At 40.2% G+C, this 17,731-nt stretch overlaps 1 protein-coding gene across 1 annotated transcript in view; it reads left to right on the forward strand.

The window, feature by feature from the left end:
• The window catches only part of Adk (adenosine kinase), a 356,406-nt gene that overhangs the window by 320,078 nt on the left and 18,597 nt on the right, over positions 1-17,731 (forward strand). Inside the window, exon 10 of the mRNA XM_048426516.3 lies at positions 13,385-13,471. Within this exon, the coding sequence (XP_048282473.2) occupies positions 13,385-13,471 (87 nt within the window). The remainder of the gene's footprint in view (positions 1-13,384; positions 13,472-17,731) is intronic.

Here is a 17,731-nt window from a genome sequence, read left to right on the forward strand (position 1 = left end):
AATTAGGAGGAGCACGTGGCCATGTGCATGTTGAGGTCTGAGGACAGTTCACAGCAGTTGTTTCTTTCCTTCCACCTTGAGAATCCCGAGGATCAGACTTAAGTCTTCAGTCTTGGTGACAAGTTCCTTTACCCACTGAACCATCTCACTGGCCCAAGAGTAATTGACATTGATAACACTATTTGAGGAGAGAGAGCCACCAAGCTGGAGTAATCCAGTTTTGGAGGAATTGCCAGCAATTGGAACAGTACTGGAGAGCAAATACTTTCTTCTTCTATTCAGAGTATATATATATTATTGATTTTTATTGAGCATTTTTCTCTGCTCCCTTCCCTGCCTCTCCCCTCCCCTCAACCCTCTCCCATGGTCCCCATGCTCCCAATTTAATCAGGAGATCTTGTCTTTTTCTACTTCCCATGTACATTGGATATATGTAAGTCTCCCTTTATTTCTTCCTTGACCCATTGATGATTCAGGTGAGCATTGTTTAATTTTCATGTGTTTGTGGGCTTTCTGGAATTAGTATTGCTGTTGACTTCTAGTTTTAAATCATGGTGATCTGATAGATACATTGGGTTATTCCAATATTTTTGTATTTGTTGAAGTTTGTTTGGTTACCGAGTATGTGGCCAATTTTTGAGAAGGTTCCATGAGGTTCTGAGAAGAAGGTCTATTCTTTTATGTTGGATGGAATATTCTATATATGTCTGTTAAGTCCATTTGAGTCATAACATGTTAGTTCCCTTATTTCTCTGTTCATTTTTTGTCTGACTGACCTGTCCAGTGGTGAGAGGGGGGTGTTGAAGTCTCCCACTATTAGTGTGTGGGGCTTAATATATGATTTAAGCTTTAGAAGTGTTTCTTTTACATATGAGGGTGCCCTTGTATTTGGGGCATAGATGTTCAGGATTGAGATTGAGATATCCTCTTGATGGATTTTTCCTGTGACTAATATGAAATGACCTTCTTTGTCTCTTTTGATTAATTTTAGTTTGAAGTCTATTTTGTTAGATATTAGGATAGCTACACCCGGTTGTTTCTTAGGTCCATTTGATTGGAATATCTTTTTCCCAGCCCTTTACTCTGAGATGATGTCTGTCTTTGAGGTTGAGAAATTAAAGACTTCCTAAAATTCAATGAAAATGACCATACAACATATCCAAATTTATGGGATACAATGAAAGCTGTGTTAAGAGGAAAGTTCATAGCACTAAATGCCTACATAAAGAAGCTGGAAAAATCCCACACTAGTGAGTTAACAGAACACCTGAAAGCTCTAGAGCAAAAAGAACCACATTCACCCAGGAGGACTAAATGACAGGAAATAAATTGAGAGCTGAAATCAACAAAATAGAAACAAAGAAAACAATAAAAAGAATCAATGAGACAAAGAGTTGGTTCTTAGAGAAAATCAACAAAATAGACAAACCTTTATCCAAACTAACCAAAAGACAGAGAGAGAATATCCAAATTAACAAAATCAGAAATGAAAAGGGGGACATAACAACAGACACGTAGGAAATACAGAGGATCATCAGGTCATATTTCGAAAACCTGTACTCCACAAAGTTGAAAAACTTAAAGGAAATGGACAACTTTCTGGATAAATATCACTTACCAAAATTAAATCGAGAACAGATAGGTAAATTAAACAGACCTATAACTGCTGAAGAAATAGAAATAGTCATCAAAAAGTCTCCCAACCAAAAAAGCCCAGGACCAGATGGTTTCAGCTCAGAATTCTGTAAGACTTTCAAAGAAGAACTAATACCAATACCAATACTCTGCAAATTAATAGAAACAGAAGAAACATTGCCAAACTCTTTTTATGAGGCTACAATTACCCTGATATCCAAACCACAGAAAGATATTACTAAGAAAGAGAATTACAAACCAATATCACTCACTAAGAAAGAGAATTACAAACCAATATCACTCATGAACAATGATGCAAAAATACTAAATAAAATACTGGCAAATCGAATCCAAGAACACATCAGAACTGTTATCCACCATGATCAAGTCAGCTTCATCCCACAGATGCAGGGATGGTTCAACATACGAAAATCTGTCAAAGTAATCCACCTTGTAAACAAACTGAAAAATAAAAACCACATAATCATCTTATTAGATGCCATATAAGCTTTTGACAAAATACAACATCCCTTCATGATAAAGGTCTTAGAGCAGAGATACAAGGAACATACCTAAACATAATAAAGGCAATATACAACAAGCCAACAGCCAACATCAAACTAAATGGAGAGAAACTCCCAGCGATACTTTCAAAATATGATTCTGTTCTTCTTAACCTCCTGGTAGACATTGAGAAGCCTGAATTATGGATGGACTTAGTTCTCCTTGTTCTCTTTTGGTTTATAACACAAGCTCTCATTCTGTAGCCAAGACTGGCCTTGAAGTCACTTGGGAGCCCAAGTTGTCCTCAAATTCATGTCAGTCCTCCTGCTCGCTCTTCAGGTACTGAGACAATAGGTGTGCCCCTCCACACCTGGCTTAACAAAGTGTCTTTTTCCAGGGATACCCATGTTCTCATAGAGAAGGATGTCCCTATTCTTTAGCATTTCTTGGTTACTTCTTAAATGAGATGAAGAAATATCACATGAGAAATTCCAGAAAAGATACCCTACTTTGGCTTGGGAAGTTGATCCCTTTCAGTTAAGTATTACAAGGAGCAGCTTGTTTGTTCCTGGCTGCCCGACTAGCTTAGCTCCGAAATAACCACATAGAAACTGTATTAATTATATCACTGCTTGGCCCATTAGCTCTAGCTTCTTATTTGCTAACTCTTACATCTTAATTTAACCCATTTCTATTAATCTGTGTATCACCACGAGGTCATGGCCTACCAGCAAAGTTCCAGCATGTCTGTCTCCGGCAGTTCCATGGCTTTCCTCTGACTCTGCCTCCTTTCTCCCAGCATGCCATTTAGTTTTCCCTGCCTACCTAAGCTCGGCCCTATCAATAGGCCAAGGCAGTTTCTTTATTCATTAACCAATAAAAGCAGCACATAGACCCACACCAGTTCAGTTTTATGCCAAGAGGAAACATAAATGGGCATTATATAGCTAGATTTCTTCCTAGTGAATAGTAAGGAGATTTTCCTGCCCTTTCTCACGAATGGATTCTAGTGCTACAAACCTACTTTTCTCTCTGCTTCTATCACTGTGGATGAAGGTACTTCTTTAACAGGATCAATGGTGTTTTGGTAAATGTCTCATCACCTCATAGCCAGAAAGAGATCTGTAGCGGTTATGTCCTTGGTACAAGTAGACCCAGCATACCTGATTCCATGCTGCCAAGGGCAGCATCACTTAGTTTGGTGGAATCAGAAGCGTTTGTTTACTATTATTGTTGTTGTTGTTGTTGTTTGTTGTTATTTAACGTAGAGTCTCTTTTTCAATAACCTAGGCTGGCCTCAAACTTAGTGTGTATCCTCCAGCAATCCTTCTTCCCTAGCTTCTTGAGTCCTAGGATTACAAGCTTGAGCTGCTACCGCTTCACCTCACTTAGATTTAAGGAATGTTTGATATATGCAGAGTCAGCCATATGGGAAGGCTGCACACACCACTGCACAGTTATTAGAAGTAGGTGAGTGATATTCATAGCGATATGAAGGAATTTCAAAAATGTCCTAAAAGTGAGTTTAGGTTGTAAGCCCGATATACAGAAAAATGAGTACATTTACTCAAATTTAGGGCAAGCTCTGATTTGTTTTGTGTGTTGCAGGTTTTGTTTTCAATCTCTGTTGTGTGCATGTATGTTGGTCCTGACCTTCTTCTACCTTGTTTAAATCAGGTATCTTGTTCATTGAGACTTATGCCAGGATAGCTGGCCCTCAGGCATCTAAAGAGTCTGCCCTTTCCACTTTCCATCTCGTGCTATTGGGCCAGTAAGACGGTTCAGCAAGTAAAGTCTGTTGGTGCCTTTACCCATGCAAAGGTGGATAAAAGGACCCCCTCTATAGATTTGCACTCAGGATTGCCCCATGAACATATATACATCATGCTATGCACACAGGAAGGAAGGAAGGAAGGAAGGAAGGAAGGAAGGAAGGAAGGAAGGAAGGAAGGAAGGAAGGAAGGAAACTTGTGTGCTGTGTCCAGCTTTACATTGATTCTGAAGACCCTAACTCAAACTTTCAGTCTTGTACACCAAGTGTTTTACCCACAGAGCCATCCTCCTGGCCACAAGCAGTACTGATTTACAGTGATAGACTCTAGAACTGTTGAGTACATGGTGGGGGGGAATCGCACAAAGATGGGGACAGACCCCCCCCCCAAAGTCAAATAAGCCAGAAACAAATTTTATTCCAGGAAAAAATAAATAAAAAATAAAAAATAAATCTCCATGGGTCATAAAAGGCTTATCTGGCTGAGACCACAGCCAGAGAGATGGACTTGTAAGACTGTGGCAAAGGCCAGGTTCTGAACTCCTCCTTTTATAGCAAGCATTAGGCAATAACAAAAGAACTTTTACAATTTCAAGGTAAAACTCAGATACAAATTGCCCTTCTTTGCAATTTCCATTAACAGTTTTTCAGTTAAACTTGTCTTGTATTTAGTCCATTGTTTTTCCCTGGTGTTCCTTGATAGGGTTTACCAAGGCTCTGACCCTCCCCCTGACACTGCCAGTTTCGCATAGCAGGGAAGGTATGAGACAACATAAAACCAAAAGGTCAAAAGTCATGTACATCCATCATGTAAAAGTTAACTCAGCTCGCATCAATTTCTGATCATGAGTGGCTGGAGGGGTATCTAAAATCTGATCCTCAGTTTGCAAGAGTGACTCCAAGTTTGCAGAGGGCTGCTTCAGCCTTGCAAATAGAGCTATGGGTTATAAAGTGGAGTGACCCACTGTTAATAGTTAACCCTTAAACTGCTGACAGTCTGTTCTCATTCTCCTATGCTTAATACTTTATATTTCTTTATTTCTATGTTCTTATTTCTGGAATCTATATTTTTATATTCTTATCCATGGACTCTTTGGAATGGTAGCCTTTTGGTTCTTCTTTTTATTTGAATAGGAGTTTGGCTCTAAAAGGACACAAAGAAATTTCCTGAGTGGTGAAAATATTTACAACACTGAGTACAGACCTTTCTGCAGTGAGGGCACATTCCGTACCTGCCACTGTGACAGCCATGTGGCCACCTGTGGCTCCTGAGCACCTGTGGCCATAATGCAACCAAATCATTTAGTAGTTAGTGACTGCTGCGTTAGGTATTATGGTTCTAGATCTGATCTTTTGGGGGGGGGGGGCGGGGTTGAGACAGGGTTTCTCTGTAGCTTTGGTGCCTGTCCTGGAACTAGCTCTTGTAGACCAGGCTGGCCTCGAACTCACAGAGATCCACCTGCCTCTGCCTCCCGAGTGCTGGGATTAAAGGCGTGCGCCACCACCGCCCAGCCCAATGGTTCTAAATCTTGATGTGCAGGTAGACTACACATAACGAGAGCCTTAAAAGGTTTTGCCTTTAAGATTCTCTTTGAGGGATCAATTAAAGACACCATAAGTAGCTAAAGAGGGGTTTGAAATCTGAGGGTTAAAATATGAGGGGTAAGAAATTTACTCAAAATGGGACTTGTCTGTCCATGTTTCCATATTCTTCTCTCCTCAGTCTTCCTTGTTGTCCTCGTTCTACATTTGTTCTTAGTTCTACACTGGTCTTCCTTGTCCTCCTCATTACAAATGTTCCCAGTCATATGTACCCTGAATACAGTAATGCCCTAGCCTAGCAGGTTCCAGGGTCAGAATTCTTGTGCCTCATAGAAAATCAGATAAGAGTTTTCACACACACACACACACACACACACACACACACACACACACACACACACACACCCCTGTGGGAGTGGCTAGTACCTGTCTGTCCAGTGTACTCCTTAATGGAGAAAGTTAGTTAAGAAAGGAACTAAATCATCAGGGAACTCTAGAGGGGAAAATTAGTGTGCCACACTACATTTTTAGATGGTAGATAAAGTTTATTTTCAATAAGATTATGACTAGGGCATGGATTGTATTTTAAATCAGCACAACTGCTTCTTTTCTCCCAGGATGCCAGGTAACCAAGCCTGGCTCGTCATCTCAATCATGTCATACCACCTTTCTTAGGGAGTTTTAGCAATTTAGTCAAACTTAGTTATCAGGGTTAGGGGAATTTCAGTTTTAATTAACTGCTGTATAATGCTTAATCCAAACCTGTTTTGTTGTGGTCACACAAATGGCGGCAATATTGCTTGAGTAGGGACCTGAAATTTGCATTTCCTACTTCTTTCTCATTCATTCTGTCCCAAAGACCTGCCTTTCCCATGAGCCCCTAGGCAGGTGACAGCCTGTGAGCCTCAGTGGGTTTGTTTATACAGTCAGCTAACTGTCCCCAACTTGTGGGACCTCCGTGGACATTACATGAGGTTGTGTATACAGCACTTAGTGCACACACTTAGCACAGTGTGATTTCACTCACGAGACCATAGTTGCCTCGTATCTTCTGATGCATCAAATCCAAACCTCTGACTTTCAAAGTTTTGAGAAATTGCTGGACTCTATCTGAACTAAGAGATCCTCTGTCTCTGCCTCCTAAATACTGGGATTAAAGGGATTTGGGAATCTATGCTTTTTCCTCTCGCCATGGGCTGCCTGTCAGCCATGTTTCTGACCCCCTCTCCAGCTTAGAACAGCATGGCTTTTTTCTCCTCTGTTCTCCAGGCAGATTTGAAGATCTACAGGTTGCCTACCATGGGGTTTTTCTTTCAAATTCTAGTAAAAATGTCCTTGAGCTCCAAAAGCAAATTTTTAAAAAAGCACCAATAAAAAAAGCATTTGAGCTGGACTCTGGTGGTGCACGCCTTAATTCTAGCACTTGGTAGGGAGAGGTAGTGGATCTCTGGGTCCAAGGCCAGCCTGGTCTACAGAGTGAGTTCCAGCACAGCCAGAACTACCCAGAGAAACACTGTCTTGAAAAACCAAAAAAGAAGCAAACATTTGTACTCACTATACTCCAGTGACAGAGCCTACTTTATGTTTGGCACAGCCAGCCCATCAGTCTTGTTGCTATCCCACAGCCTCTGTCTGCACTTTAACCCTGGATTGTCACATGGCCTCCTTTTCCTCATCATAGCGGAAACATCACACCTTAACTCTCCTGCTGCCATACTTGGTCTTGGTGTACTACTTCACCTGAGACATAACTGACAGAGTGTAGGCCCCATCAAAGCCAGAGTTTGGTCTGTACCATTGACATGTCTATGTTCCGTCCCTGACATGAGATAATCTTTTAATAAACATGATTTAAATAAAGGAGCTGAGTCCAAATCAAACATAAACCATGATTGGTTTTAGACTTTAATGTAAACATTCCCAGCATTCTACTCAGCCTGCTTTTCATGAAAGACTTTCTACCTTGAGAACTATAGGAAGGAGTGATGCTCAGAATAATGATTTCACATATACTATAAGATTCTCTATTCTCAAAGAAAATTTTCATTGAGATCCATAAATTAATTAAAGCAGGGATGTCATGGTATATTAATATGTTATGTTAATACATTTAGAAAAATTTCCAAATTTAACCAGTTAAACTTCCAAGTTAACCAGAAAATTAAATTAACTCAGAGCTTCTCATTCCCCAAAGTCCTTGTTAATTAGGATTGTTCTATAAATCTTCATTATTAGAGTTTGTCATCTGTTTCATTACCCTGTTTATTAGGGCAGTCTGAGCAGGGCATCTTTGCTCATATCCTGATGTGTGTGTCCTAGTGAGAAGAAGCATTTCCTGCATTCTCATTTCTTCCTTACTCATTAAGGCACATTTCATGCTATTAGTATAACAACTTGGTTTATTTGTGTCAGTTCCCTGGGTAAAGTAGGAATGATATCATTGACTTGCCTATTAAATACAATAATTAAATTCAAATGATGTTCAAGATAAAAACTTTAATGCTTTGCAGCATTGTGTGTGATAAAGATAAACTGCAAGTCCTGGGAAATAAATGATAATGTGTTTGTTGCAGGGTGGGGCCACTTGTTCATCCCAGCTGCCCTGCTAGCTTACTCCCGAAATATCTACACAGAAACTGTATTCATTAAAACACTGCTTGGCCCGTTAGCTCTAACTTCTTATTGGCTAACTCTTACATCTCAGTTTAACCCGTTTCTATTTATCTGTGTATCACCACGTGGCAGTGGCTTACCGGAAAAGATTTGTCACGTCTGTCTCTGGCGGCTTCATGGTGTCTTTCTCCTACTCCATCTTTCTTCCTCCCAGCATTCAGTTCTGTCTTCCCCACCTACCTAAGTTCTGCTCTATCAACTAGGCCAAGGCAGTTTCTTTATTTATTAACCAATAAAAGCAACACAAGAACAGAAGGACCTCCTACACCAGTGTGTTTATACAATAGATTGTAATACAACAGTAAAACATTCTCTGCTTAGTAATTTAGAAAGAGCTTCATGTGTTCTGAGTAGCCTGGATATTATGATATCTTTTTAAATACCTTCAATGAGATATCACATACCACACAACTCACACATTTCAAGTATACATTTTAAGAGCTGTTCTTATGTTTACAGTTGTGTAATCATTATATTAACCAATTGTGAATATTTTTTATTGCAAAATAAAGATGCTCCATGAACATTTGCGGTCATTCCCAACTTTTCAGTCTTACCCCACATACCACTGTACTCTCAGCCCAGTCCTTGTGAACTCATTTGTTTGTTTGTCAACTTCCTGGAGCTAGCTATGTACACTGCCCTGGCCTCAAACACACAGCAATCCACCTGCCTCTGCCTCCCAAGTACTGAGATCAAAGGTATGTGCCGCCATGCCTGTAAGCTCTTAAATAGAATATTTGAATTAGTTAATTAACTAATTAATTAATTAAGAAGAAGAATATTTTAACAGAGCATAGAGTCTGACTTGTGAGGAAGTAAGAGAACAGCTTGTAGGAGTCAGCCTTCTCCATCCATTCTGCAAGGCAGACGGAATTCAGGTCATTAGGCTTGGTGGCAAGCTCTTTATCTGAAACATCTTGCGTTTGGGAGGAGTTTAGTTTAGTTTATTTCTTATGCATATGTGAATGTACATGTGTGTGTCTATGGAGGCCAGGAAATCACGTTAGGCAGTTTTCCTCAGGAGCCATCCACTTTTTATGTATGTTTCAGAAATTTATTTTGGTCTTGACCACTTAAAAGTAACTAATATATCAACCTTGTGCCAGCCTATGGTAAAATATCAAAAAGCATTTCTTACCTCTTGTCCTGCAACACACCTTTAATCCAAGAATTAGGTGGCAGAGGCAGGAAGATCAAGGCTAGCCAGACCTACATAGTGAGTTACACAATAGCCAGGGCTGCACAGTGAGACTCTGTCTTGGGGGAGTGGGGGTATTTCTTTTTTGTCTTATCTTGTTTTGTTGTGTATTTTTTGTTGTGTTTTATTTCTGACTGAATTTAGAGTTGCTTGCATGAGTATAGGGTATTCACCAGAGCATGGGTAATTTGCCTGCAGTTACATACCACTGCAGAAAATGAGTCCCCTCCCTCCGCCCACCAACGCCATTAGCCACTACTATAATAGCTCTTTAGAGACAGGGTGTAACCTCTGATCCCTTCTGCCCTCCCATACTTTGTTTTTGTATGGGTTATTGTTTGTATATTTTGGTTTGGTTTATTGATTTTATGCTTGTAGGGGGAGAGGTTGAGACTGGGTCTCAGTATTGTAGTCTTGTTTGGACTGGAACTCGAATGCCTCTGTCTCCCAGGTGCTAAGATTAAAAGTGTGCATCACCACAACCAGCTTTGTAAATGGAGATTTCTCGCCTGCCCGCCAGTTCCCCAATAACCACTCAAAGGCTTATATTATTAATTATAAAGGCTTGGTCATTGGCTCAGGGTTATTTCTAGTTAACTATTACATTTAAATAAACTCATTTCTATTCATCTATGTATTCCCATGTAGCCATGGTATTACCTCATTTTCTACATGTCTTGCTTCCTTGGTGACTGGCTGGTGTCTCCAAGACTTTGCCCTTCTTAACCTGTATCTCTGCTTGGATTTCCCACCTGGCTCTGTCCTCCTTTGCCATAGGCCAAAGGAGCTTTATCAACCAATGAGAACAACACATATTCACAGAATACATAAAGACATCCCACATTATTTCCCCTTTTCTGTCTAATCAACAAGAAAGGTTTTAACTTTATCATTGTAAAATTACATGTAACAAAACAGTTATCAAGCAAGAACTTCAGTTATAATATTTAGTCTATTTATTTGTATTTGGCAAAATTAAAGAAAATACTCTATCATCTATCCTCTCTTTGTGAGTCCAAAGTTTCATATCTAATTTATCTTTTATCATAACTAAGGAAAATTAATTATAGCTATCTAGTCTTCAGCTCCATCAAAGACCCCATAAGGATATAATATCACCTGAGAAAACAGAAAATGCAAGCAAGCAACTTCCAAAACTCTAGAAATGACAGAGGTATCTGGCCTAGACAGTCACCCAAAGTTCTTCTGTAATGTTGGTGCATCAATCCTCAGCCTAGGTTATCTGGCAAACCTTTCAGTGAGGCAGGAAATTTGTAGGACTGTCATGCCTATATTGGCAAAGTTGGTTTCCTCCATGTCCTGGATCTGGCAGTTTCTTCTGTGAAACAAGAACCCTGAAGGATCATCCTGCCTTGTTTTGGCACAGGTTAGGGGTCATTTTTCTGTGGGCCCTCCATGTCAAGTTTATATAGCATACAGTCAAGCAGTCCAGGCAAGAGCAGTTTCTTGCCTAAATGGTTAGCCTTGCTACTTTGAAAGCAAACTCCATAACAAGTTTCTTCAATGCCCATCATCCTAATTTGTAATTTGTGCTGCCATGAGCAGATATGTCTCATTGTCAAGAAAAGTTTAAGTTATTAAAACATTTAAATGCCATATTCTATAGGTCTTTGAAGTATTCAAAGATTACCTGTCCATCTGAAATATATTTCTGCATATCTAGAAAACCTAACCAACATAGCTATAAGCTTGACTATTATAGTTGACTATTAATTTTTATTTTTTAACTATACATTACCCTTTTAAATGAACTGCATAAACATAATACCTTAAACAAAAGTAAAAATATACATACAATTTAACAAAATTAACCTTAGACTTATACCAATAGACTAAAATCCGTACCAATGTAAATTACTGTGAGATAAACAATTGTTTTTTAGATTAAGGTAGATTTAATAATCTGCCCTTTTTTCCCATTTTTATATCATATTCCCATTTCTTCTTTAGTTAAACACTGACTATGGCTATTAACCAATTATAACCAACCCTCCTTAAATGAAAACAAACATTCATAAATAATATTTAATTTGGGCATAGTTTTTTATACTACTTCCTATTGGGGCACTGATAATCTTATTGGGAACCTGAGAAAATGTGAGATAATGGCCAAGTCCTGGAAACCCAGGCTGATCTTAAATTCATTATATAACCCAGGCTGGCCTCTATGATCTTCCTGACTCCACATTCCACATGCTGAGATTACAGCCATGAGTCATCTTACCAGTGTTAATTACAATTGAATAGATAATTCTGGGTTTTTAGCACCCAAAGCTGTCCAGACTTTTGACACTGCAATCTAACTCTGTCATCTGCGAATGTGCTGGGCTAGTATCCTAGCTGTACTGAGACATGTGAAGTCCATGAGGCCATAGACTGGAGCCACTTGACAACCTGCTTCTGGCTTGCTAAGTACACATGTCTTGTTGAATGTCAGCATTTGTCTTATTGAATATCTGCAGTTTTGAGAAGATCAATTTTATTGGTTTCTGTTGGTTTTAAGAGATACAGTCTCATTTCATAGCCTAGACTGGCCCCCAACCCAAGATTAATCTCGGCAGTTCTGTGACTACGGACATTCTTTACCACACCCACTCGGTGGGAGCATTTTTTTCTTTAACATATCTGTGTCTATTGTGTTGATTCTTTCTTTGAGCTAAAATAGTAATAAACACCTGTAATCCCAGACCTTGGAAGATGGAGTATTCAGAAAGGAAGCACTGCTACTTTCTGTTGGCCAGTCTATAGAATATGGCCCTTGTTCTGTTTTTTTGTTTGTTTGTTTGTTTTGTTTTGTTTTTAAAGAAAGGGTTTCATTATAGGCTATACTAGCTCCAAACTCATAATACTAATTTTCACCTTTGTTCTCTTAGTACTGGGATTGCAGGCATATGCTACACACCTGCACACATGTGCTAAGAAGGCTTACACCTTAATTCTTAAGATCTTTTCTCAGTAAGTTCTTTTTTAAGGTTTTAAGATCTCCTATCTCTTTGCTCTGAGGTGAGGTTGAAGTTTGCAAGTCATTAGCCATGTCTGTCTCCATAGGATGCAAATTTGTCACTTCAGAAGTTCAGTAGTCCAATAAGAAAACACTGTGCAATCATTTGCAGATGTCTTTTTGGCCAGATTTCATCATAGTACTCCACATCTGTCATGGGCCAAGCTTAGAGTCCTGAATGAGGTTCCTCTGTAGGGAGAACTACAGGACAGTTTTTATTATTGTTGTTGTTATTGTTATTATTAATATTATGTGTTACTTTTTTAATATATAATTTATAAAACCCAACCTACCCACTCTCTGGCCCATATTAAAATGTCTCTGTATGACGGCTCAGTTGGTATGCTGCTTGCCTAGCTTGCTAGATTCCTGGCAACACAAATCGGGCATGGTGGCACATGTCTGTAATCTCAGTACTCAGGAGGCAGGGGAAATCAGTAGTTCAGACTGCTTCAGAACACACTGTCCCCACTCTTCTGCCCATACATTTTGTGGTAGCTGTGTCTTTTGTTAGCTACTGGGCAGTTGGCAAAGGATAATCAGATTAGGTTATCTGTAACAAACCAACTAAAATCAATAATCTTTGACATGGGCATGAAGTATGCCATTGTGATTCTCTGTAGAATGGTGTTCAAGACTTATTATTTACATTTTAAAATTTGAAGCTCTTTCAGTGCACCCCAGATTTCACTGCCAGCAACCCAACCAGGATTGAAGATTAGTAGGGCTCGTGATCCAGTCCACAGAAATACTTCCTTTTGCTCACAGTTTCTGTTCAGTCATTTGAACTGTCCAAAAGAGAGTGCTGCTACCATTTCCAGTCTCCCCAGGAACATAAGATATCTGGGTGTGGCTCTTGTAAGACACACCCACCATCTGAATGTTGAGAATTACACAAAGTGCTGCTTTGCACTGTGGTTCCCACGCCCTCCAGTACAGAATACAAACTAATTCTTAACGAAACTCCAGGAGTGTCGAGCTTTGCTGGGTGGTATTATGTACTGAGCATTATGCCTTTCTTTTGCTTTCATTACAGAAAATGAAGTCACTGCTTTTGCTGTCTTGGATCAAAACCAGAAAGAAATCATTGACACCAATGGAGCTGGAGATGCATTTGTTGGAGGTACAGACTCGCTTACTTCATGTTTAAGTCAAACATTTTAACCCTGTCTATAACCAAAAGCCAAGACTTACTAATTTAACAACCTTTCATCTCTTTTTAAAAGTAATCAACTCCCAGTGCTCCTTCTAACTACTACTATCTTTGTATTGCAAGGAGATTTTACTGCAGGGATAATATGTGTTTGGCAAAGGTCATTTACTACTATGCTCTACCCTAGTCATTTTCACAAGAGGAATTGTGTCGGAATCTTGCATAAACAAGTCCCAGCAAGTATAATAGATAGTCCATCAGGCCTCAGTGCCTGATAGTGGGCGTGTGTGATACTTAGGAACAGTAAAGTTTTTCACTGATTTAGGCTCAGTAAGGAACAAATTTGAGCCTGGTGTGGTGGCACACGCCTTTAATCCCAGCCTTCAGGAAGTAGAGGCAGGCAGATCTCTGAGTTCAAGACCAGCCAGGGCTACACAGAGAAATCCCGTCTCGAAAAACAAACAAACAAACAAAAAACAAAAAAAAAATCCAAGAAACAAATTTAATAAGGATGAAATCATTTGGGGAGTAAATACTCAAAAAAGAAATTGTGAAAGGTAGGTTTTTAAGTATAAATTACTCAAAGTACAGTGTAGTTGAGCCAGGCTGTCTCTAGAAGGCTTTAGAGCCCTGAGTGCCAACCCACAGGAGTCTATCCTGGTAAATGAGACAAGGCTGAAAACAGTTTTAAGGGCCAGTGGGGATGACTGTTGCCACCTTCTACTGAAGAGTGGTCATGAATCGTGGGACAGCTAAATCTGTGGATGATTGTAATGTAGGTATTGTTTCATTTTAATACCTTTTTACCAATGAAAGTACTTCATTTTTCTTTCTCTGAAATTTCTTATACCCAGTCTTAAGGGTATAAAACAGGTACGCCATATCTCATTTGCTCTTCTTTTACTCAGTAAGCTCTTATTATTCTTTCCTATTATATTTATTATGTGTGTGCGTATGTTGCACTGACACAAACGCACATGTGCATGTAAAGTCAGAGGACAACCTTTGGCAGTCAGTCCTGCTGTCCAAGTTCAGGTGCCAAAGACCCAGCTAGGATGTCAAGCTTAGCAGGGGCACCTGCACCTTCTGAGCTATCTCAGGCCCTGTCTTCTCTAGAAAAGTGTGAATAATGGCCAGCACCCACTGCATGCTTGGTTTGGGTTTCCTTGCACAGAAAGGCTCCGTCACTAATAATATTAGAGTAATCTACAGCTAATTTTCTTATTCTGTATTCTTCAGAGCTGTAAATCTTTGTAAGCTAAAAATATTTTATTCAGAATTAAGCCATACTGCATAATACATTAAGGAAACCGTAGTGATTTTCTGATTGGGAATCAGTTAAACTAGGATTTTTAGTCCAGTTGTATCTTGTGCAGATTTTCAAATACTTTAACTCTTCAAAGCAGTATGGATTCTATTTGACATTTAGTAGGAAGTCTAATGAGGCTATCACAGATACGAGAGTCACCTAATTACTACCTCTGGCCCTGGTGTTCTGGGCTTTCTCGTTCTGCAACAACAGGGCACACTACAGACAGCTTGCTGCCTGTGGTCCCACAGTACTTAATGAGACTGGAGAGACTGTGAGGGGAAGGGGCTTTTCTTATGAACCAAGCTGGAACATTCCCACTGCAGTGAGAGAACTATTCCAGAAAAGTCTGGCACTTCCGTTAGGTTGTCCTGCCTGGCGGTTTTGTTGTGGTTCGTTTAATTTTTTTCTTCGTGGTTTGTTTTTTTGATTTTTGGGGTTTTTTGTTTTTGTTCTTTGTTTTTTGTTGTTGTTTTCTTTGAGATAGGGTTTCTCTGTGTAGCCCTAGCTGTCCTGGAAATCAATCTGTAGACCAGTCTGGCCTCAAACTCAGAGATCTGCCTGCCTCTGCCTCCTGAGAGCTGGGATTAAAGGCTTGTGCCAACATCACCTGACTTGTATTTTTTTTAAGATTTGTTTGTTTATCATGTGACGTGGGCATACCTGTGCCGTGTAGCCGTGTAGACGTGTAGCCGTGTAGCCGTGTAGACGTCAGAGGACAGCTTGTGGGAATTCTCGCATATCTTATAGAGTTACGGGGATCAAACTCAGATCGTCTGGCTTAGGAGCAGGTACCTTTACTCTCTGGGTCCTCTCACTGGTCCTTAAGGCTGTTTTCATACCCTTGTCAGGCTTACTCTGGGGCATTGTTAGGGAAATATAAAGGAAAGAAGTCTTGAGGGGCTCTGGCTTGTTTGTTTTGAAATGGTCTCAAGTATCCCAGACAAACCCTGAACTTATCTGTAGTTTGAACTACTGATTCCCCTGCCTCTACCTCCTGAGTACTGAGATTACAGACATGTGCCACCATGCCGATTTGTGTTGCCAGGGCTTTGTGCAAGCTAGGCAAGCAGCATACCTGCTGAGCCGTCATACAGAGACATTTTAATATGGGCCAGAGAGTGGGTAGGTTGGGTTTTATAAATTATATATGGGTTTTATTTTTTTCAAAAAGTAAACTTTAAAACAATAATAATAATAAACAACTGTTATGTAGTTCTCCAGTTAAACTGAAAACAGACCGCCTCTCCAATTCCCCCGAGGCTACATTCCGTTGACTCTTTGTGAATAAAGCAGCTTTCTCAACGTCTTTTATTTATGACTAAACCAGGCTCCAAGCACTGGATTTCACAACACACTGCTAAGATAGAAGTAGAGAGAGTAAGGTAGGTGTGGAAGCTAAGGCGGGCCAACCTGGGCTACATAATGAAGCCCTATAGAAGAGAAACCAAGGTGCTGAGGAGATAACCCAACAATTAAGGCTACTTGTTGTTCTTCCAGGGGGTTTGAGTTCAGCTCCCGGCACCCATATTGCTCTTCTCACAAGTATCTGGTCTGGAACTCCAACTTCCTCTTACATAGGAGGACATCTTCACACATGTGCTGCATATATATACATATATATATATATATATATACAAATAAAATATATAATGTGGGGGGGGGGACTAGAAGACAAGCTGAAGTTAAAGCTATGTCATTGGTAATCCTGGAATTAGCAACTGTTTTTCTGACTATAAACCCACACTGGGGCTTGGGATGGAGCCCAGTGGATAGAACACTCAGTTTGTTTGCTTGAAGCTCTTGGTTCGATCCTTACCACCACGTAATATAGGGCTATGCATGCCTGTAATACCAGCACACCCGCAGGGGTGGAAGTGGGAAGTCTCTTCACTACATAGTGAGTTCAGGCCAGCAGGGCTACTTGCTGCTCTGTGTTTAAAGCAAACTACAAAGGTCCTACTCTGCTGACTGTGCGGTATTAACACTAGATCCTAAAATGAGACAACACCCTAATGTCAGTTATCGGTCGAATGTTCATATTGGCATAGTTAACACAGTCTGTGTGTGTGAGTCACACTTTATAATAGTGAAGTAGATAACCTTCATATTCTACCCTAACTAGCTGGGGTTGGGGCAGATTTTGTGAAGGGCTAGGAATCCAACTCCAAGGCTGTGTGCCAACTAAATAGCACTCTACCACTGAGCTACATTCCAAGACCTTATTTTTGGTGTTTTTTTGTTTTTGTTTCATTTACTTATTTTCTCTTTGTTTGTATGTGCATGGACAACTACATGTCATGGCACAAGTGTGGAGGTCAGAGGGCAGCTTGCAGGAGCTGGGATTTTCTTCCACCATGTGAGTTTTAGGGATCAAACTCAAGTTATTGGGCTTGGCACCAAACATTTTTACCCACTGATCCATCTCACTAGCCCCAGACCGTGTGGTTTGGAAACTCAGGCTGGGCTTGAACTCACTGTGTAACCCAAGCTGGCTCCAAACTTGCAGTTCTCCAAGACAGTTATCTTTAACCCTGTTTTACTAATAAGAAAAGTAAGGCAAAGAGAAAGTAAGGTACGTGCCTGCTGTCTAGTGCAGGGTCGGGTTCCAAACCTCTGCAGTTTGTGTTTAGAGTGGGGGCTCTGACAATCCAGTCAGTGCCCTGGATACTTCTGGAAAGAGGGTCTGAGAGAGATCTCACTAAAGCTAAGAGCCACAGGCCAGCCTTCCAACCAAGCACTGGTATGCTAAAGAGAATAAGGGGGGAAAATGACTTCATTTACTGAGGAGGGCCTTTTGTTATCTGCCAGAGAGATAAACTGCAGTGCAGAGTGGAAGGCTGCGTGCTGAGCAGCAAACAGGCAAAGCCAGACCAGAGCCCTTAGTAACCATGAAGTCCAAACAGGCTGTGTGAAGCATC

Source organism: Myodes glareolus, chromosome 12 (genome assembly GCF_982192425.1).
Source record: "Myodes glareolus chromosome 12, mMyoGla1.1, whole genome shotgun sequence".
NCBI lineage: Eukaryota > Metazoa > Chordata > Mammalia > Rodentia > Cricetidae > Myodes > Myodes glareolus.